Source organism: Aythya fuligula, chromosome 1 (assembly GCF_009819795.1).
Source record: "Aythya fuligula isolate bAytFul2 chromosome 1, bAytFul2.pri, whole genome shotgun sequence".
Lineage (NCBI taxonomy): Eukaryota > Metazoa > Chordata > Aves > Anseriformes > Anatidae > Aythya > Aythya fuligula.
In genome coordinates this window covers 36,373,570-36,397,097 of record NC_045559.1, presented here as the reverse complement: position 1 = coordinate 36,397,097, position 23,528 = coordinate 36,373,570, and the positions used below count along the sequence as shown (strand labels likewise).

The 23,528-nt window shown below is 40.7% G+C and overlaps 1 protein-coding gene across 1 annotated transcript in view; it reads right to left on the bottom strand.

The window, feature by feature from the left end:
- Positions 1–23,528, bottom strand: part of MSRB3 (methionine sulfoxide reductase B3) — a 58,526-nt gene that overhangs the window by 22,992 nt on the left and 12,006 nt on the right. Inside the window, exon 5 of the mRNA XM_032207436.1 lies at positions 14,079–14,107. Within this exon, the coding sequence (XP_032063327.1) occupies positions 14,079–14,107 (29 nt within the window). The remainder of the gene's footprint in view (positions 1–14,078; positions 14,108–23,528) is intronic.

Sequence of the window (23,528 nt, the reverse complement as noted above, 5' to 3'; positions counted from 1 at the left end):
GAACCACTGGCAAAGGAAGGAAAGAAATATACTGTTACTGCTTGTACAAATTATGAGAAACTCATTAAAGCTCAATCACTTGCGGATGAGTAAAAACATTCTCAGAGGCAAAGTGCCAGTGGAAATCTCATGAGTTTCAGCTTCTGAAGTTTCCCAATATCCCTCTTTGCTGTGGGAAGGAGGACGGGGGGAGGGATGGACAAAGGCTCTGTACGGTTCACCCCTTTGGTGAGCAGATCAACTTGGGGCCAAGGGTGTTTAGATGAAGGTCCATGTCCTCGCTCCCACCCAGACACAGGCAAGCTGCCCTACCACTCCAAGTGCCATGCTAGCAGGTACCCTAATTGTGTGAAGACACGGGTCCCAGACATATATTGTGCATCGTCTTCACAGGAGGTGGGGAGGTGGTCACATACCCTCTCCATCCTCCCCAGAAAGAGGAACCCAGGAGGGGCACGTCCCACAGGGAGCCTCCCCAGTGCATCCCACTTCCCAGCCAGAAGTAGGTCCTTTGGGCACTGACCTTTCTTGTGTGAGAAAGCAAAAGGGAACATAAAAACTTATGTTAATGTATCATTAAAGAAATTACTTTTACAGAGACTAGAAGAAGGGAGTTAAGATTACACTTCTGCTATGTCCATTTCTCTGGGTTTTTAGGAGTAGAACTTAATTTTTATACTGTCTATGCTGTGATGTCTGGAACCAAGAAAGTAAAAGTAGCGGCTGGTATAGGTTTCAACAGCATGCTGCTCCTCTGCAGTAAAATGCAGCCCTGCTTAGCCAAAACACTACAACGACACGGGTCCAGGTATGCCTGACGTATGCCATTGTAAGAGAAGAGCCTCGGATGTGCAGAAAGTAAAGAAACCAGAACAAATTACTTTGGCTACGGCAGTTCACTGGAGAGCAATGGCCAACACAACTTCAGTTTGCCTCAGCCTAACGCTGACAGTAATGCATGACCTGCTCTGTCAGTACTCCTTCAGTCAGGGATTTCCTCCTATCCTTTAATGCAAGAAGGAGTGAGATTTCAGAGAAAAACTATTATCTTCCACTCTTGGCTTTTGAACTTTTTTTTCCAAAGCCCTCAACATAGTATTTTATGCATTTTAAAATTATTTTTTTTAATGTACTAGCATATTTTTTCCACCACTCTTCAGCTTAAATGTGTCTTTGTCAGTCTGGAGATAGTCTATCAGTGCTGAGAGTCGATATTCCAAATCCCACCCTACTGCAAATCCATATTGCTGGGACTCCATTTAAATCCCTTAAATATGGAGCGTATGGCACTCCGTAGGGGGGAAGAAAAAAATCACTGAGTCAAGGCAAGATAATAGTATGGAAGTGAGTGTATGGGTACTTTCAAAAACCAGAAATCTTACGGATAAACATTTCTTCAAGGAGAGTATAAACAGGGGAATTCTGTTCCCCTGACCACTGCTTTGAAATGCAACAGGCAGAAACAGAATACTTCTGTTTCTAAATTTTAATGTTTTAAAAAGACACTTTTCAGTTTTCACATCTGCATTTATTGTGTCACATGCCCTCGGCTTGGTTAAAATGTTTAGCATCCACTACAAGACTTTGACTTACTAAACGTTCACAAGTAGCAGCATAAAATCAGCAAAATCTCTGCCAACTAAGCTCTTGGAAAATTTTACCTGCTTTCTACAGCATGCCAAAGACCAACTTAATATTTGGGTCCTGACTGAAAGTAAACATAATGTATTTACAACATTTTTGATTCATTCTCATTACCCTTAAGCAGTCTCTCTTTCAATTACATATTTATCATCCTGCCCAAGAATGCACGAGCAGTGGTGAATAATGTATTTACAAAATACATTTTGTCAGCTTTTACACATCTGACCATTCTTACTCCTACTTCAAGGGAAGCAGAAGAAAATCACCGCAGTTCTCTGGGGTAATGATAACTGCAGACACATAAACATATTTTTTTTTTTGGAAGATGAAAAGTAAAGGGAAATGAAAAGGAACACAAAGAGAAACAGAACTAAAATAATCACAAGTAAACTCATTTTACCCATAAACACACTGTTCCCAAGCTGTGTGTACAGGTGGTTTGCTGACACACAGAAGAACTTAAAACTAATTGGATCGTTCTCCTCTTAAGCTTATGAATTTTTTCTGCTACTCCTCCACAGCAGCAGCTGTGTGAAGTGACTTGGGGATCTCACCAGCTCAGCCCCAGCTCTCTGCACACTCCTTGGTGATAATCTCTCCTAACCTTAACCATCAAAGTTAATGAGCAAGGATGGGCACTCACTCAGTGATTCAGTGCACTGCCAGCCAGACTTCTCCAGCAGAAGGGCTGAACCCCTCTGAGATTCCTTATCTCTTCCTGCTAACTCTGGAGGAAGCTCAGATGTCTATGTGAAGGTAGATGATAGTTTGATATGATGATCCCACTCTTCTTGATCTGATAATAGCCTGTATAAAATATGCTTCCAAATGAAATGCTGGTGTTTCTCCACAGACACACAAAGATTGTGTGAAAGCTAGACAAAAAGATACCCTGAAAAGGATATTGTGTAAATAATCTAAGCACTTCAGCTACTACAGCTAGTAAAGAAGATCAGATACCGGTGTTCAGGCAGATGCCCAGTGATTTATGCAGAACAACCAAACACCGAGAATATGGATTTTATGACACTGATATGCATGGTGTTTGGGGAAGGGCATACAGTTCTAGGATCATTCAGACACCTAGACCATGGCTGAGGAAATGTCTGGGACCCCTTGCTCTGTGAAGAGCAGCAGGAAGGGATGACAATGGTATATCAGAGAATGGCAACTCAGCCTCCTTCCCCAGATGGAAAACAAGGTTGCCAATACCCTTAATCAGATCATGCAATGATCTATTAATGCTTTCCTTGCAGAAATACTTTCAGTCCCTGTAACTCGATTCACTGTCATCTGGCTTAAGACCTGATGGTGCTGTCCTTTCTCGCATAAAACTCAGTGCAAACTGTGGCTGACTTAAACTGGCAGCTTTAGGCTCCATCGGTGTTTTGACTTAGCACTTAATCCTAAGCAGATGGGTGTTCACATGTACAGTGGCAGTTGCAGTGGTATGACACAAACTTGTCTACCATTACATCTTAAATGCTGTGGTTGCCATTAAATTAAGTCAACAAAAGACAAATTAATGTTCTTTGCTTCATACTCAGATCAACACTGTAAAGATTTTAATGGTGATCGCTGAACATTCCAGTTTGATTAAAAGCAGCTTGCATTTTTCTTCTTACTTTTAGTACTATAAAACTTGAAATCAGTTTTGATAAGAGACCAAAATGTGAAATAGTAAAAGCTGACAGATCTTTTGTATGGTTTCTTACTGGTCATAAATTTACAACACTCTATCACTGAAAGAAAAACAAAACATTTTGATCCTCATTAAATCTTTTGCCATTAATCATTATTATTTGGCTAGTCTGTACAATCTAATGACATGAAACAATTTTATTTTTTTCAAATAACATTTTCTTCCTCTTTCAACTAATACTGTATATCATTCTCATCATCTTGTATAGAAAAGATTTTAAGTTTTGGGTTTTTTTTTCCTCTCTGACAAACCCAGGGAGAAGAAACAAAACCAACTTTTGCCTCTTATTCAAATTCACGACCCCATAAACCATGCTAATCAAAACAGAAGATGTGCAATTTTGGACCACATGTCCTCAGGCACAAAAGATAAGGTGCTCAATGAGACACTGCCTAAAATCCAGAAAGGAAAATGCAATTCGTGGTAGTGAGAAAAAAAAAAAAAAAAAGAAAAAGAAAAATAGTGCACACGTTGACCATAGTCATCCTGCCCTGTTAAATTCATCAAAAGCACTTCAGTGGTCCTCTCTGCCTAGTGCTGGGTTGTGGGCTGGCCCATCCCATAAGGTAAGCTAGTGAAATCAAAGGAGACATCCAATATGCAGCATACAGGGCTTGAGGAGGGGCACGCAGGGCATACCTTGATCTTGCCCTCTCCTCTATCCTCAAGGCTGATGAGGCTGGTAGTGCAGTGCTCATCCCAGTGGTTTTACACAGCCCCAGCTTTCCTCTGGGCTGAACACAGGCCAAGCACCCCTAGATGATCACAGCTCGAATGACCCCATTGCTTTCTGCTCTCCTTATCAAAGCTGTGGGTTCCTCCCAAAGAGGGCAGGGAGAGCCAGGGCAGCTGAGGGAGTTGGGCTAGGTTTGGTTTGGTTTCACTTGGAACTGGAAACCCAACAAGCAGCAGCTGATAGGCTCTGTAGATGAAAAAGTAGGAACACTCCTCAGCTGAAAAGCCATATTTTTCATCTTTTTCCTTTGATTTCAGCAAGGCATCAGATGAGCAGGACTTCCTTTCTCCACCAGAAACCAAGCAGGGTGGAATTTAGTATCTCATAGAGGCCATCTTGCCGCGTTGCACTCTGCTCTTTCCTCCTTTGGCCTTGTGCATTTTCAGAGACGTGACAGGAAGCACTATGAGGAACAAGGGATGCCTTTTCACAGGATGACGGATGCAGCAGTCCACCCAAAGGAGGGGTGAGGAACTACTGAGTCAGCATTTGATTCCCAGCTCAGCCTCAGTCACTCCTTAAATCAAGGAAGGGCCCCAACCCAACCTTCTCAGCTGCTTGGCCTCCAGCCAAACGAGAGATGAAATTTTCTGTTAGTCACCAGGAAAGAGAGCAGGAGGAATTCTCAGGTGAGCGGGAATGAATGAAACAGGAATGGAAGTACTTAAGATACCTTTTTTTTCTGCCTTTTCTGAAGGGTGGAGTGGGGACTGACGAATTTACTAATTCAGTGTAAATTCAAACATACTGGGAGGGAGATACAGCTTAAAAAGTCACTTCTTAAGGAGGAAGAAACAATGTCTTGAGAATGCATCAGATTGTACCAAATACAATATTAACAAACACGTTATTAGGATCTCTTGGATATTCACGAAGCACCACTTCTATGATTTCCCCTCCTTTTCTCTTCAAAATTTGTATTATTTCCACAGTAATAGAAAACAGGCAGACTGATCCATAAGCAGTGTGGAACATCTTCAACTCTTGTGGCCTGTGGGAGAGCTGCTCAGCATCTTTCAAGATTCAAACTGATTTCATGAACTGGCCACTGACAAAGACATTTAACTTCCTCCAGGCCCCATTGTGTTAAGTATCATTCATGTTCACAAATGCCGAATTTGTTTGGTTATTGGTTTGTTGTTTTGTTTTGTTTTCAGAAATGAATGAATGTGTGAATGATCCTAAGATAATCATGTAAAAACCTGCCTTCTTAGACCCATATCAATGACAGAAATATTTGTTTTCAAGAACTGTTGAAAACTTTGTACTCTGTCTGCGTTGTTTCTTCTACATGCCTTAGCCCTCACCATATTTATTGTCATTCCGCTATTACTACATTTGGACTTTAATAAAGAAATTTGGGCCTTTATCTAAAGCCACAGTCATGCGTTCTTCTGCAGAGAGCATGCAGTTCAGTAAGGGGAAGGATTCTGGGTCTGGGAAGACCATTTGTAAAAATTGTATTTCTTCTGCACATAACAGATCCCCTGGACACAAATTTTGTGGTACTGGTGACTGTGTAGGCAGAGTGAAAAACTGTAATGCAGTTGAATACATTTACCATGCTGCTTTTTATATTATCTTCTAAAGACTCTTTCTAACCTAACTTCATTTGCTCGTGCTAAAAGGAGATACTTCGTAAAGGCCACCCATGATTTATGGTGGACCTAGGAGGCTGAATGAATAAAGTGCACTAGGTCTTGAACATGCTTGATAGCAATAGACATCTCTCTCCCTTGAAAGCCTTGTAATGAAAACAAACTATGTTTTGTTTTGACAGACAATGGACAGGAGGAAAAAGTAATAGGGAAAAGGGACTTTGTCCAAGGTGGATGCCCATACAACATTAAAAACAGGGAGAAGCCATCCAAATTACATTCAAACCTGCACATCTCAGCCACCTATATATACCCAGATACCAGTAGCTTCTGCATCAGAAGGTAGTGGAGACATGAAGAAATCTTGTATCCTACAGAATTCTCGTTTCCTGAGACCATGCAGTGAGCTAAATAGTATCCCACGTTGCCATTCTTCAAAATCTCTGCATAAGTATATACATATATGATGCACAGTGCCGCAATACTCCACTTACAAATGAATTATAGTTCATCTTCCAAATTACAAAGCAGACAAGCAATTTCCTTCCGCACTTCATGGTTAAATGAATAGAGTACTAATAATGCAATGAAACAATACAACTGACTTGAACTGTACATGGTGTGAGTAAATTGCATTTGAGCTATATAATGATCTCAATGAGCCACAGCTGTGACCAGAAACCACCCTGCTTGTCCATTCTTGTGGCTTCTTTTGCACATATTCCATTTTTGGCTAATTAAATGGGACTATGGCAAAGTTAATTATCACAGTTAGTCTGTAACAGGGTTAATTTGACTGAATGAATTTTCTTTTAAAGAGAACTGAAAACGTCTTTATACTCTTTATGAAGTTTGAAAGCGTAGGATAATTCAAGAGTATCACCAGAAATCTCCTTTGCCCACTGAACAAGACTGCAATGAGGGTAGCTCTTGAAAAGTCATTAGGTAGCCTTGTTTAGTAAGAAACTGCACAATGATTAACAGGTCTAAGCAAACATCACAACATTTCTGTGTTTAAGAAATCCAGCTCTCCAGGACAGTAAAGACGTTATGCTGCTGAATGTTGCTAACTTGAAAGAGAAATTTTGCTGACTACCAAAATGAATTCCCTTATAGACCAAACCTATGTGAAGTGACTACATTTATGACAAATAAAAAATCCTCATCCAATCTACTTTATAGCTTATATAATAATTTAACAGAGCACTGCAGTTTCCAATTCCATGTAATAAAACCATGATTTATACATCACTCATGTCTTATAAGACTTTTTCCAAATTGTTTCTTAAGGACAGACTTTTTTTTATATTTACAATGAAATAAAAAGTAGAAAAGATGATCTTTAGTACTTAGGAAAAAGTGTAAAAAAAATCCTCCAAAATAAATCTGATGAATTTGCTTACATGAATGATATTAAAATGGAAAACCTAAATGTAAATGTTTTCATTACAGAACCAGTTTAAACACATTGCAAGCTTTTCAGAAAGATTCCCAGAGCAAGACAAGAAAGAAGCAGCAACGATTATTAAAGTATATGTAAGACAAAAATATAGAACTGTATTTGTCTTTGTTGATATTATATTCCTGGCTCAATGAGTGAAGCCCTTTAACACACATTTCTTGCTACATGCCAAAAAAGTGCTTCGTGCAAGAGTGGCACAGTGAGCAAGGCTCACAAGGGCAGAACATTCGTAAGTAGCTGCCTTATTAATGAGAACACAAACAGGATTTATTGGAGGGAGGAATATATCATTCAGAAAAATGCAAAATATACATCACACAGGAAGATTGAAGTCTGTTGTAAGACCGATTGAGGCTGTTGGCCTTCAGTTACTAGATTCACAGATGCAGCTTATGGAAATGGACAGACTTTCTATTAAAAATAATTTGACAGTTGAGAAGAATCATGCTTGTCATAGCAAGGAATAGTCAAGCTTGGATACAAGTAAGATGAACAGAAACTGGGAGAAAAAATATCTGCAACTGGAAAACCATGAATAGAATTTGGAAATGTCCCGTTTTGGAGTCCTCTGGCAACCTTCTTCAAAAATCATAGATATGTATTTTTTTCTGCATGCTTACAACATTTTTCATCAGCCCTTCATGAATTAAAACATTGTTCTATATGTTGAAATAATTTGTCCGTCTTTTGCCATTCTTTAGAAGAGAAATATGAGGGTGGTGATCAGTTACCACAGGTCAGCGCTGTTACTAGCACATAACTCACTGGGATGTATCAGTTACATGTCCCAGCCATGTATATTCCAGATCACGTTGTAGCGTGGCCCTGAAAACATTCAACAGATGGTTCAGCTTGCATCTGGATCTAAGGACGTGTCCCAGTGCTGAACAAATATAACAGACCGTGCTCTCCAGCCATTGCATCCCTAACGATCTGCTTGTAGAGTTGTTAATGCCAAGAGCAAAATAGCACTAACAAGTAATGACAAGTAAGATAATCTGAGCTGCTGTTCTCTTTATGTAGTTGCTCTCTCCCACTGTCTCACTGTGCCAGCTCATGCACCCTTTCAGGAACCCACACAGTTGTGGTGGCAAGGAAGAAAGAAATAATTCATTGAGAAAGAGACTCCAGAGAGGTCATTTGCCTCATCCAGAAAGCTGTGGGGCACCCTTCAGATACCCTACAGTATCTCTGCTGATTTTGCCACTTTCCCTCTTACAGACTCTGAAATTTATGCTTTTAAATCTAATTCCCTGGTTGTTAGGTGACCAATGAGATTGTTGATACGATTTTGTTATGAACACCAAATGTCTCTTCTGCCTCAGTTCCTGGAAGTACTCGGCCTTGCGAAGATGAAATTAAGAACAGCTCTAACACAGCTTGGATGCAGTTCCTGGATGAAGAAGCTGACATCAATAAACTCTAGGAATTGATTTGGTAACCTGTAATCAGACCTACCAATCCACTGATAGACAGACAATATTACTAAGTTCCCTGCTGCTACAGAGACTTAAGGTTTCAGGCCAGTTAAGTGTCTTTTAGGTTTCCCTAGTAGCAAGGCTCAATAAGAGATGCTCACTTTCAAGGTATCTTTTGTTTTTCATTTCTTTCTTACTCAGCAGAAATGCTCCCTGTGCTCTTGCTAGTTGTACCGATGGCTTTCGTACAATGGGACTGATGACAGGCTAGGGGAAATCAGGGCTGATAGTGAGAGTTTGGAAAGTCTACTGCTGAACATCTGGAAGCGTAGCTGAGAGGAATTTATGAGAGGAAAACATCTGACCACCCCAACCTTATAATTTTCTTCAACTGTTCTCTAACACCTGTGCTGCATCATGTAGCCCAGTGAGTTAGTACATTACAGGGGCCTTATTAAGGGAAATAAAGCAGTAAATACAAGAGGTGAGAGAGGTGAGGATGGCAATTTTTATGGGGACACAGGGGTGGCAGCGCTATGCAGTGCTGAAGACACGGGGATACAGTCATTCTGGTGGAAAAAGCAACATGCAGAGAGGAGAGCAAACTGCAGAGTCACCAGTAGACACTGTGATTCCAGACACGGCAGGCAAAGGAAATTCCAGAAACTGTCGGGGTCTCATTGACCTGCTTTGTGCCTGACTGCTGGGGTGGCAGGGATCCAACAAAAGCTGGTGTGTAGCTGTCCCTCCGGACAGCCTCTCGCTGCACAGGCAGCTATTATACCTTAATTCCTGATGCTAATTGGAAAGTTTTTCCGAAGTATTTACACAAATGGTGGTACAAAATCACACAGATGATCTGTGCATTTCGCTAAATTTTGCAGATGTGTGTGGTTCAATTGAGTGAAGAAAGAGAAAAGCTGGATTTGGAGCTGCATCTCTTTTTTTGGGAGGAGGGGAAGGCTGGCACAGGGGGTGATGCAGATAGAGCCAAAGGCATCGTGTGCCCTTGGACGTGCCTCTCTCTTCTGCCACTGCGCCCTTTGACTTCCTCTGCTCAACCCTCTGAGTGACACATACACAAAAGAGACTCCGCTGGAGTCCGAGTGTATTGTCCGGGGATTTGTGGCTCCCCTTTAACACAAAACAAACCTCGGATTTCTTCCCGTTCACAATTTCACTGCCAAAACTATCACTTGACTATCACATGGCTCACCTCCGCAGCGACAGACAGGATACACCAAATATCACAGGAGACTTTCCAAGAAAGCTCCAGCCCTCCCTGCAGGCAGGAGGAAACTCACCACTACCATTCACTGGTGAGCAGAGGACGTGCTGAGATGGTTGTTTGAATTTTCCATGCTTATTTTTCTAAAGTGGGATTACACAGTTCAGTGGCAACTTCTGAGATCTATGAGTTCTCCCTGCTATTGAACAGCATAAACAAGTATAATTTTTTCTTTAAAGAAAAAAAAAAATCTTTCCTTAGCTTAACATTCCAATATAATTCTTACATTCTTAAATGCACTCTTATACGCCTGGTATTGCTCTGCACCAAAAGCAAATACGAGCCTTTAAAATTTGCTAACCAAGCACATAGCACACCACGTATTTTAGACACTCCCAAAATTCTAATAATTAGAACAAATTTGATTCAGCTGCCTTTTTTTGTGGTTTACTTTGTTCCTTAACAAATTTTGAGAAAAACTATTTTTTTCGAATCTTTTTCGCTTTCAAGTTTTTTTAGAAAAATCTATTTCCAGTTCCAGCAAAATTCATCATATTGTGACAGGAAAGCAAAATTGTTTCATTTCATGGGATCTTCTAACAGCGTGAAGCTAACCCCCTGGTCTCTGAGACAGAAATTCTGCCAGCTAGACTTATAAAGAGTCAGCAGAGTAAAAAAGTTCCTCAGATGGAACTGTTAGTCATGGGATGAGGAATGTGCGTCCCCTACAGATGTTATAGCTATTTATATGATAAATCCCGATCATCACTATAGGAATTTTACAGCCTTCTTTTAAGTTAATTCTCAAGTTCAAATTAATCTTCTTTTGACAATGTTTGCCTAATATTTCAGTGTTGAACACTATTTCCAGGGTTTCATTTATGGTGAGCCTACTGGGCACTTTTAAAGCTGTATTCCAGACTTCGTACTTGCTTCAGAAAGACTTCTTTTAATTCCTCAGTACTTCACACATATTTCTGGGCAAAAGAAGTACAATAAGCACTGATAAATGCTTAACATGGACACATCAAGGCTCACAAGTTAACTCGAATTAACATTAGGGTTAATTTAGGGCACGCAGCAGGTTGTAGAACAGCTCCCTGTAGGAAAATATTCATTCTAGAATAAAATTATCTCATTCTCAGGTTCAACACTTGACCTGTTTTGAGTAACATGAGATAAACTCAAACAAAGCATGTTTGTTCCAGTTTGCAGGATCATTGGTTTACTCAGGAATCACAGTCTAGGGAATTCAAAACGAAACGAGGGACATGAAAGTACCTTAAGGTGTCTCCGAGGAACTCAAGGTCACATAAATACAGAGTCATTGATTTCAAATGGCAGCAGCCCTTTTAAAAGCAATGCCACATTTACACATTTCAAAGGCACGTGGTATGTAGAACATGGTGCTACATTGAGCATCTTATTCCCTCATACTAGAAAAAGATTTTTTTTTACCAAGATGCCTCTCTGCCATCACCAATGCATCTCTCCCGTCCCTCCTGGTCACTCTGAGCCACCAGGAGGTCTGGGTGTATTGTTTGGTTTGGGGAGTGGGACAGCAAGTTGTTTGGTGGAGCAATAAAAACAACGATGTTTTATTTGGGTGAAACATGCTGACTTGATCTCAGTGTCTCTATTTCTCCTCTGCTCTCACATACTGGGAACAAAAGATAAACTCTAAGTGCTTACGCTATCTGATCACTAAGAAGAGTTTCTTGGTGAAAGATCTGAGCACCATCCCTGTAAAGGGAAGGCTGCTCTACTTTTCACAAAGATAAAGATTTTTGCAGCCTTGGTGTTTCTGGACATGAAATGCACTTTAAGGTTATGAACTTTCTGTAATTTCCTTTTTCTTAAAATGCCATCTTAATTGTGTGCTTAATCTTCTTTTTCTATTATCATTTAACAACTGTCCTGGGATGTGACACTGAAAGAGGCAGCACTGATAAGACCAAGCCATTAAATGTCTGTAATTCCCTGTTCCAAAGACAACATTTGGGGCAAAGAATAAATTGAGTCGGAGCCCAGCCTGGGCTGAGCAGCCACCCACACTGGTGATTCACCTTGGATCACCAGGTGAGAAGCCTTCAAACCTTGGGCAGATGGCCAGGGTCCCATGACAGGAGAGCCTGAAACATTTCAAACCGAAGGTTTCCTCAGGGATTTAGGGGAACGGTGTCAAGCAGAAGATGAAAGTGAGGCTCTGCAGAAAAAGGGGGAATAAATCTAAAAAGTTCCTAAACCCTGGACATTCCCAAATTGTATCCCCGATGGCATACAAAGCACTCTGAAGTGGAAAGCAGCATGGCACAAGGCATAAAATTCCCTATGACATCCACGGTACCTGTTGATGTTGATACTCAGTAAACAAAGCTGGCTGACCACCTGCTGCAGAGAATTCTGGTACAAGTCCAGAGAATATTTAGGAGCAGCAAAAAACGTGGAGACAGAGAAGATTTGGGGGCTTTTACTGCTCATTTACATTTATATATTTTTTGTGTGGTCTATGATAAAAGGTCTTTACTTACAAATCCTTTTCTAACATCTGGTCCTATTCTGTAGGAATAATGCCTAAGGAGTGCCTGCAGAAGAGCCTGCCAGCGCTCCTGTCTTTGGATAACCAGGCTTGTGTGAGATATGGCAGAAGTCTGCACCCAGAATAGGGGTCCACACTGAAGGACAGAAAGCCTGTGGAGCCCACACAGATGAAGAACAGACATTTAAGAGCTCATGTTCAACATACAGAGCCGATCATGAAGGCCTGATGGCATCTACTGAGCAGGCGTTTGCCATAGCTGTGATGGTGCCAAAGTTGTGCTCTGCTACCAAGGAGATCCCTCACCCCTGCCTTCGTGGCCAAGGAGCAGGGCACAGAGCAGGAATGCTGCTTCAAAATAAAAAGTCAGAAAAGTGTGTGTAGCTTAACCAAAAGTCCTGCAGGCAGCATTTCCCCCTCCACAGAAAAGTGAGATATTTAACACCATATTCCACAACATTATTTTTTGGGGGGTGGCACAAAATGTGTGAGGCTATCCCCCCATGTGAACCTGTTTGGTCAGGATCTAAGAAACAATCTTAGCATACAGTACATTCAAGCAACATTTAAAACAAGTAACCTCAAAATCATAGACTAAAATCATAATAGAAGCAAGATGACTCAAGCACAAAAGATGCTGGAATTAGCTATATAAATGCTTCCTGCTGTAGGTTTCACTCCCATACAGTTCCAAAGATAAAATCTAGTGTGGAAAGAAAAAGCAAAGTAATACCTCACATTGCAAACCCAAATCAAGCTGTAGCTGGGATAAAAGAAACCAAGCTATTTTATAAATAATCTGATTAATGTGTATTGTAAAATGCATATCATTATAAACAATTACAATCACTGCATTAAGCAAATTGATTAGAAGACAACATAGGCCTAAACATAAGATGGCCATGATAATATCAGGCTTTCTCTTTTCCACCTTAACAAAAAAATTATTTTGAGTGACCTTGCCAGGCAATGGACATTTCAGCTCGTTTCAGGACTTCAGCCTATTCTTAACCTACTATTGTTTAACATTTAGGAACAGCCAAGAATAGTTAACCAAATAAATAACAGTCTGGTATTAGGAGCTCTGCTTTTTTCCCAACTGTGCCCCTGTTTGCTGTCCTGTGTTTTTCGTCTTGTTAGATACACATTAACCTGTTAGAATGACCTTCACTTCCCTCCCAATCCCTACAACACATTAAAATTCTTTAAAAAGCCAACTGGAGAGAGACTGCCTTTTGGTAAACCTCCTAGAGAGAGCTCTACAGACTGGTCTGGCATGCATTGTGTACATGCATCTGTCACGAAAATTTGATGACAAATCATCTGTTTCCTGACAGATAGGCTGCACTGACTTCAAATTCCCATGAAATGTCTTTGTCCACCAGGAAGAAAAACATTCTCCTTTAAAGCTGTGATCATTCTCAAACTTCACTTCAACCCTCCATTTGCTTTAGCCTGTATTATCATTTATTTGCACTCTAATTTCTCTGGATCAATTAAAGCCTGTTGCAAGATACATCTTCCTGATCATCTTCTGGGAAAAAGTAAAAAGACAGGAACTAATGAAAGGAACGAAAGCAAATGTTTCACTGTAATGATGCTGTTTTTAGAGGGTGAGAAATGAAGATCCTTTTTAAGGCTGACCTACCCCAGTTTGTTTAAAACTAAACTGAACTTGAACTGATAAACTACTCTTTTGAGATTAACCTGAGTAGTGTACATTCAGTAAAACACCGTAAATCTAAACATACCTGAATTGGAGTCAAACTTCGTCTCTGACCTGCAAAAGAAAATAAAAAGATCGTAAGTTACAAGATCCGCTTCATGCCATAAAAGCCATTTGCCTCCCCCCCCAGAAAATATTGCATTTAACAAGGCTGCCCATCTGCGTGTGTTAATATTTTATGCATTCAATGGCATTTGAACACAAATGATAGCTGTGATTTTTAATATTTTGGGTTTTTATAATGAACAGTTACAAAGAAGATATTTTAAAAGACAAATCACAAAATGAACACAGAAAATAGAATATAAATTTAAAACAGGATTAAATTATATTCTGTGAATCACAACACACAGTTGTTCCTATGAAATAAATATTGTTTTAATTCATTTTCATTTTTAAAAAGTCATTAACAGGATTTAATTTATTCACGAATGTTTCCAATCTATTTTTGAAGCAGATACCGTTTCATTAATGTCATATGTATTGTATCCAATGATCTGCACTTAATTGAACAACATCCTAGGAGGGTTTTGTTTGTGTGTGTCTTCAATTTACTCACTCTGCACATAGGAATAAGTGGTTTGATTTTCTTAAAAGTGGAAAGCGGGGGGTGGAAGAGAGGGAGAGAGGAAGGGAGCCAGACCTAAATTTTAACTTGTTTTAAAGTCTTTGCAAAAAGACAATGATGTGTGCATTATGCACCATTAGCTTTGGTCGTGCACTACAGATTTTTCTCTCTCTAACAAGTAGTGTTTTCTTCTAAGGGCTTAGCACTTAGCAAATGAACCCTATAACCTGTATATTTAATAAAAGAAAGAAAAAATTAGCCCTTGTGGGAACATCATGTTTCAGATATAGGTTAATAATACTTGTAAATGTAGAAGCCTTTGAAGATCTCAATTCAACTGTGGGAAAACTTAAGTTGGGTAATTACTCTCAAGATGCTGCTGATGTGCTGTCAAGCAGAATTAACCCTATGACTAGGCCTATCTACACAATCTGCTATAAAACAGCATTGTCTATATCTAGCTCTCAAACCAATTAGCGGGCATGTTCCAATCAGGTTTATATTGCCCACTAACAATCAGTGGCACACATGGTCATGGCTGTCACAGCAGGACACAAGGTCCTACCAGCAGGAGTCCTGTTAAAGGACGATATGTCGGCAGGAAAGTGCATTTCCCCAGACGTTCTAGGGGGGAAGTACAATGTTGGATCTTTGTACGTTACATCAGGGAGAGGATGTATTTTCAGAAGTTACAGTCCTTTTTTTTTAAAAAAAAAAAAAAAAAAAAAAAAAAAAAAAAAAAGAGCTGATAAGCTTGCCCATGCAGGTACTTGGAGATGCATTTTACACATACTCTACATATGTTGCATAACTGGCATCATAACCCCATACTAAGGATCTACACTACAGCAAAAAAAGCACCATCAAAATCAATCCTGGTCAAAAAATGCACAAGTTTGCACTATTAGTGTAAACAGTTATAGCCATCAGAAAGGAAGCAATTCACTTCTCCCTTCTTGCTCATTCTTCACCTTCCCCCAGTGTTCAGTCTTTCATGTTTTAAATATAGCTCAGGTGGTGAAAAGACGGAAGGGAAAAATCCTAGCTTATCTTTCTAATTGATAGTGTACCACCAAAACAGTGAAGAAAGCAAACATGTTGCTGACATGCTTTCGAAAATACCACCACCAATAACTGCCCAGGCCACCAGACCATGCTCTCATTTGGCACTGCATTTCTGCTTGTATTTATGCACAGGATAAAGTCCTACCCTGCAAAAGGTGCATGTCCATAACTGGGGGAATTCCACCAAGCTGAAGTCAAAGATACTGTTCCACATAAAGCCACTTACTCAGTATTTTCTTCACAATACTCCCCTCAAGCTGCAGTATATCTATCTGGACCGTATATTCTGGCTCCTCACCACACAAGCAACATCTCAGCTACCTACATGTCTTTCAGTACAGTTGGTGTCATGATGAAAATAACAAATAAAGCTGGAGGCAGTTGGCTGGGACAGGTATCTTCTTTGTCTTTACTAGTAAATTAAATGGCTCTAGGACACGGGCAGCTACAAGCAATTGATGGATAGCGAGAAGTCAGCTCTGACCCAGGCTGCAGGGAAGTCAGAGACAACATATGGGTTTTACCCTCAACATCTGTGTATCTGCACAATCACCTTCTCACTGTCTAAATTCCAGGTATTTGGTATTAAGTGGTCAAACAAGAACTCCAGTTCTCAGCTTGCAAGGGTGAAAAACTAGACAAGTAGAACCCTGCATCTGAATACCTTGTTCATTGATTTGTTAGAAACTCTTCACACCTCCTGCTCACCCCTCTGACAGGCCTCTGGCATTGCACAAAAACCTTCAAAGGATGTTGATGCAGAATAAAAGAAGTACTGACGTTCCAATCTTCTTCAGGCAGGGAGAGTTTCCATCCCAGCTCTGTTTCCGTGTCAACCACCACATTGTCAAACCATTTCCAGTTTTATACAGTAAGCTATTAAACAGGCCCTTATAATCTATCCCTCTTTGTTTTTTAACTGACCCAAAATTTACTCCCATGGTAAACCAATTCAGGGTGGATTATTTATTTATTTCTGTTTATTCATTTATTTTTTTTTTTTTAATTTGGCAACAGACATGAAATCAAAAGGTTGATTGGCCTTTACTAGCATGTGACTTTTGCTGTGGACTTTTGCTGAAATATCCCTTATGATATGGTACTGCACAGCCACCATGTTGCTCCACGATGCCATACGCTAAAAGCTGTGTGAGATGAGGCTGGTGACCTTTTATCCACCTTGGCATGAGCATAACAGGCCCTCCATCTTGCAGCATTAACAATTGGCCCAGGGGCCAACAACTGGCCCAGGGGCCAAAAAGGTGGGGAGATGGGGTCGCAAGGGTCACTGGGCAGTGTAATGAGCACCTAAGATCCATGCAGTCATAAATTACTGGACAGCAAATCAGGAAACCAATATGGGGAGATAAATGAATCAAACTTTGTCTGGCAACAGCCAAATGGCCATGAAAGAAAACGCAACATGGGAGGTAGCACTAGGAGCCACTCACGGTCATAACCTATGTCATGGTCATCATGTCACCTTGGGAAAACAGGGCAAAATTCAGGGCACAGAATTACAGAAATAGAGATGTTAGAAAGGCACAGATAAAGGGGAGGAAGATAGTAAGTGTCCATTGGAATCAGCACTTTTCCCCTAGATCTTTCCAGCACTTACAACTTTATAGCACAACTTTATATACACTAAACAAAGGCATTAGAAACTAGTTCCACATAGGTGCTAAAAATTTGCAACTAAAAAAGACAATAAATTGAAAGAAATTAAGTGCTGAAAGTAAGCTCCGAAGGGAGCTTACAAACAAAAATAGTCATTCTGACTCTTTTGTACTTTCACAACCACATTAGCTAGAAGAAAAAACTTCCCTGTACATTGCTTGTTATCACTGCACACATTCTGATAACCTACAACCTACCAGAGAAGATGCACTCTACAGAGCCAGGCAATGACTTTGCAAACTCTCTTTTATCATTTATTACACTGAGAGGAGAAGAAAACAAACAAAAAGAACAGCTTTATGCATCTTTTCTCTGTTTGTGCCCCATAGGAGTACTCTAAAAGTCAGGGCATCATTCAGAAATATCACTGGGAAGGAGTCTATACGAATAAAGAGAGCAAGGGGACATTTATAAAGTGCTTTCCATTCCCAACTGTGATATGACTCAAATACACACAACATATGGAAATACAGATGCTAAGTATCTCAACTACCAAAACACAATCCGCAAGGAAATAGGGAGCTACTGGAAAGGTTTAGCTAAGGACAAGGTGCCACAATATTTCTAAAGTTCCAGATATAATTAAATCAAACACAAATAATAAAATATAACAGCTATTTTTTTCTGTACTGTAAAGAGGTAGAGGATTTGAACCCGCATGTTTTTTAAAACGCACCATAAACCTGATGTTCAGAATGACAAGTAGTGAGAGAAAGAGAGCGAACTGGGCTTTTGGCAAAGAGAGGGGAAAGAGGACTTACTGCTGCATCAAAACTGGCACTTTCTTTCACCCTTCCAGATGAAGTTTTTATCAGGTTTATTCAGGTTTGGTTGAAGCCCAATGAGAACAGCCTTTGGAAGCATCACAGCTCACTCAGAGAGCACCTGATGAAACCTCTCTGATCCTTGTGACAATTCTTTTCTTTGTAATAGCCAGTCTTGTCACCTGCCTTTAGGACCAGGAAGGACGCTTTTGTCCCTTTTGTTCACAGGTATGGACATAGCCCTTCCCCCTGAAAGCACAACCCATTTATTGGGAATGCTCATTGACCTTACTCAAGAGCCCAAGCTCCAAACAGCAAGGCAAGCTTCCAGAAAGAAAAAGGCAGAAGTATTCCAATATAAAAACGAATGCCTGATGTAACTATCTAGGAATTTACTAGACCCCCACCATCAGGGAACCTGAGAAGCCCCCAAGCGTTAAGAACCAAGGCTCTCCTTGGGCAGCAGAAGGAGCCGCGTGGTGGCCAGGGGACAGATCCTGACAGTGTGAAACTCCTCATCGGCACTTCCCAGAGCTGGAATGCCTCCCTCTCTTCCCCCCTCATGTGGATTCTCTGGTATAATACAATAATATATATATTATTTATAATAATATTATCTGGTATAATCTAATAATATAGTTGAACTCTTGCTCAGGTCTCTCCTCAGAGAGGGCATGAATGCGATCTCTCTCCTGATTTCATGAACGTTTTAAGAACTTAATATCTTTGAGGTTTAATATCTACTCCCTTGTCAAATTTGGCTGAAATTGGCAAGCAGATTAAATAATAAGGTTTTGTTATTAGGAAAGGATTGACACACAGACAGTATGATCCTGTGAGCCTTACTTCCTTAGAAAACCTGACTAATGATCTATTTTTAACCTTGCTTTCCTAGACTACAGAAAAAAAAATTTGATTCATGGTTGATGGAAGCTGTGGGGATTTCTGTTCTGTGTACTGATGAAAAGCCAGATTCAAAAGGAACATTTTAACATCACATTAGTCAGTGCGTAGCCTGGGTGAGTTCTGTCGAGTGTTTGTTTTAACACAAGGGTTAAAAATGGGTAAATATAGAAAAAAGAAAGAATAATTTTCCTGTTTGTTTTTCAGACTTGCTTTCCTTCTCCTAATCCCAACCCAAAAAACTTTCCAGAGCTCATTGCTTATATGAGAGTAGCTAAATGAACGCTCAGCATCAGCCAAGAAGCTGCGAGTTAGAAGATACAAAAAGCTCCCTGTGAGCTGATTAGGGGTGTATTTGTTATAATGATGTCTATAGGACGTCTATTTGTTATAATGACGTCTAAAGGACGTCTATTTATTACAATGCCTGTGGCTCCCCTATGTCCCACACACCAAAGGAGTGCCCAGGGAGCATGGCCTTTTCCTGCCGCAGCCCCCACGTTGGCCTGGAAATGACGCCAACGTGAGACACAGTCAGAGCTTTTGGAGAGGGGAAGCAGTTTTCAGTAGGGACTCACTGCAGGATTTCTTGGTTGGCATGACCTGAGGACTGCCTAAACTAATTCAATTTACATCCCTGATCATGGCAGAGGCAGCACTCAGGTGTGTTTAGCTGTGTAAGACGCCACGGGCTGTGTTCAACAGCAACATCACTGCAGGAACAAAATACGTGCCTATTGATGGTCCAACCTTGAAGGCGGATTGAGCCTTCAGATTCCAGATGGCTCCAAAGAAGACAAGCAATGTGCTATCTCAATTTCTGCCTAGAGGATTAGGAGCACTTAGGACAATTTGTCATCCAGCAGTTACACAGCAGACTCAAAACAAAGGCTGGTTTCAATGCTAAACAGGTGAAGCAAGAGGAAACCAATGCTCAATGATAACAACTCTACATTTTTTTTAGCTCCATCAGCCTTTCTAGGGGAGAGTCACAAAAAGCTGCAGAAGCTTTTTCAAGTTTTAAGATTCTGAACTTCTGAGCTACACAAGACCCAAGATGTGGATTTGGGGTGAGAACAGTTTGATAACGCTGCCTGCTGGCTGCTTCCTATACCAGCAAGATCTTACTTAACCCAAATGAATTTTACTAAACAGAAGTTCCTGGTCACCAAGAACCAATCATGGTGGATGAAGTTGCTCCAGTAGTTTCATTGTTAGAGATGCTGTAGCAATTATTTCATGTAGGTTCTCCCAGCTAGATGGCTAGAGATCTAGCCTGATGACTGAAATCCTCCCTTATGCTATGGGGAAAAGAGTGGCACCATTGTAATGGCATTGCAGTATCACCCAACCATGCTTTGCTTTTGGATGGCCGAGAGATGTTGAGAGGACCAGATACAGGTCACTGAGAACTGAACGAAAACATGACATGACTACGGGTGTTGCTGTTTCTCCCAGCGCATGTACAGAATAGCCAACACCATTACCGAGAATTCCTTCCAGGAAGCAATAAAGGCAGCAGTGGGTGATTTATTGAGACTTGGCAATTCTTCCCTTGGCCCTAAAAACTGGAAACTAACACAACAATAATATTTCTTTTTTAAAGGGAAGTCATTCTTCTTGGCTTCCCAGTTCAACCCATCTATACCACACCTTTCTCACACAGCCTTGGATACGGCAGAGAACATGACTGTCATTTATTAAATACGGAATAGTGCTCCCTTACGGCAATAGCACAAGCTGCAGGTTTCACTCGGGTCCTTTCTAACCTCTGCTTGTGGACGGAATTCCATTTCTGCAGAGAATACAAGACGGTCCCTTGAAAAAATAAGGTAGATGCAAACCTTCAAATATTCTTGGCCCTTGGAAAACACTGAGGATCCCAGTGCCATCGGTGCATCAGCTCTCTGCGAACTGATGTGGAAGCAAACAACATTGCTGCAGAGGCTGCCCAGCCACCATAAACCTGGCACACAGAGAGTGAGCACCAGCAGGCACAGTTCTCAGGCACCAAGGTTCTTCCTTTGGTAGATGGGTTTTCTGTCAGATCAGTGTCCTGCATGGTGACCCACTCCGGACACACCAGGAGAGGTTTGGTGAAGGGGAAGCCATGAAAAAAAACACAAGAGGCAGGAGGGGAAGCAGGGCTGCTGCTTTTAGCACAAGCCTGCAGCTAGAGCAGAGTGTAACGTGAAGTGCAGCACAAGGGCTGGCTTGCAGAAAGGGAGATACTTGAGATTAGTTTATTGTGTCTCTCATTTATTGCTTTCTTTAGGCAGCTGTATGGGGATGTAGGAGACTGTCTGGCGTGAAAGTTCAGAGATAGATTAATTAGATTCAATGGCAAGATTATGGATTTTATGCATGAGCCACCTTTGATTGTGGAAAAAGTTAAAGCATGTTCTCCATAAAGCTTGGGAGGTTTCTCATAACACTAGTACAAGTAGGTAGATGAAGAGATGTTAAATTCCTAATTGTTTCTTTTATCTTTCCTGTGATAGAGACAGAGTTCTGTTTTAAAGACGTACCAAAAACCAGGTCTTTCATCTGGAGTGTAAAATTCATGTGTTCCCTGACCTCGTGTGTCACATGGTAATGAAACAACGTAAATCAGAAATGTTAAAAGTTGAAGTTTGTTAATATTACTGCTGAAGCTCCAGTCTCTTTCCTGGTTAAGCTGACAGGTCCATAGTCCAAATATATATATTTACAGATTACAACGACATGAAGAAAAAAATTAATGGACACCCAATGAGAACCAAATGGAAATGCAAGTTTCAGATGACTATCTGGAAATTAAAGAGAAAAAGAAAGAAAGAAAAAAAAAAGCTCAAAAAACACATGCATGTATTTTAATTGGGGTGATGGACTTTCTTTGTATTGTACTACCACCTTACTCCTAAGGAAATATTTTAGTGATTTATACTCTGTGGGGAAAATTTAGCAAACAACATACATTTTGCATTCTCTTATCTATATTTCCTTCTCTGTTCTTTAGCTGCCTGGCCTGAAGCAGTCACCAAGGTACAAAATGTACCTTCCCTAGTTGAAGAAGTCATTATGCACTGGTATTTTCGGGTGGGTGAACCAAAGGTTCTGGCCTGCCTCTTCCTGAGACTGCTGCAAAACATTTCTATTCTTCTGCATGATGACACTGAGATCTGTGGTTCTGCATGTTGTTAATTGCTATTAATTCCTATGTTGGAGTATTTTTGAAGTGTGTAACTATTGCACTGTGTATCTTACATTCAGACCTCTGCACCACAGATCATTGAGGGCAACGACCAACACCACCCAAGGTTTGGATGCAGAAGACAGAATTGTGGTTGCAGCCCCAGTGCTAATGCCAGTTTTGTTGGGGCAGAGCAAATTATGCCTTCCACAGATCTTGCAGGTGGAAGGGCAGACCTATCAGTGTTCCTGCTTACACTGCAGTGACTGCATATATACTGAAAGAGCCCCAACACCCAACCCCAAGGCTGTACCTGGCCTCACAGACAGAGTAGATGGGCCCCTACAGCCCTCTCCATTTGTTCCCAGCCCTTGACAGCTGCTTCAGCAGAATTGGCTGAATTTGATGTGGACCAGAGGTGGCGAGAGCTCAAGGTCATAAAGCAACACAAAGATATTGGGGAGATTGGGCTAGGGCCAGCCTTGGGACACAATGAGGAAGGCTTTTTCAGGTGCCCACTGGCCTGGGAGTTATTAAAAATAAAAAGCAGCTTCCATCTTTCCTCCTCTCTCCTCCCATAAAATCCATGGGGAGTCTCAAAGAGAATCTGAAAACAGGGACATTTCCATAAAGCTCATTTCACACAGGGAAATCCAACTCATTACCTTTAACTCAAAAAAGTCAAGGCTATGCCAAAGCATATTGTGCATTTGAGATAATCACAGGTAAGTCTCCTATTGCAGGTTTTTTCCCATATTAAATGGATTGTGAAAGCAACTGGAAAGTAGTTCACATTCAGTTATGTGAACTACTGCTGTTCAAATCTCACCTTACAAAAAAAAATTACTCCTTCTGCAGCAGACGATAGAAAGGAAGCCAGTCTTCAAGGTACAAGGTGAAATCCTGGCTCCATTGTATTCATTTGCCAAATTTGACTTGATTTCAACAGAGCCAGGATTTCCCCCCTAATGATTTAGCTATAGTAAGCTGGGGAACATCTAAATGGCAGAGTAGAAAAACAGGTTATGGAGCCCTTAGATCTCCATTTGTCCCCACAAGCCAAGCACCACAGTAACACATGACGTGAGAATATTGCCTTGGCTGAGTTCATAACGATCAGTTTTCCAACTCAAAAGATTCACATTATTACTGAAGTTTCTGCAGGTAATCCTAGCAGAGAAATCAAATGTAACAGAGACGAAGTGCTTCTTTCATCTTTACAGACAGTCTTTGGAGAACAACTATTGCTGCCACATCTGGTGATTCCGAAGCTACATCAATTTTATTTTCCTTTGTAAACTACTACTGACCCAATTTTCTCTACTG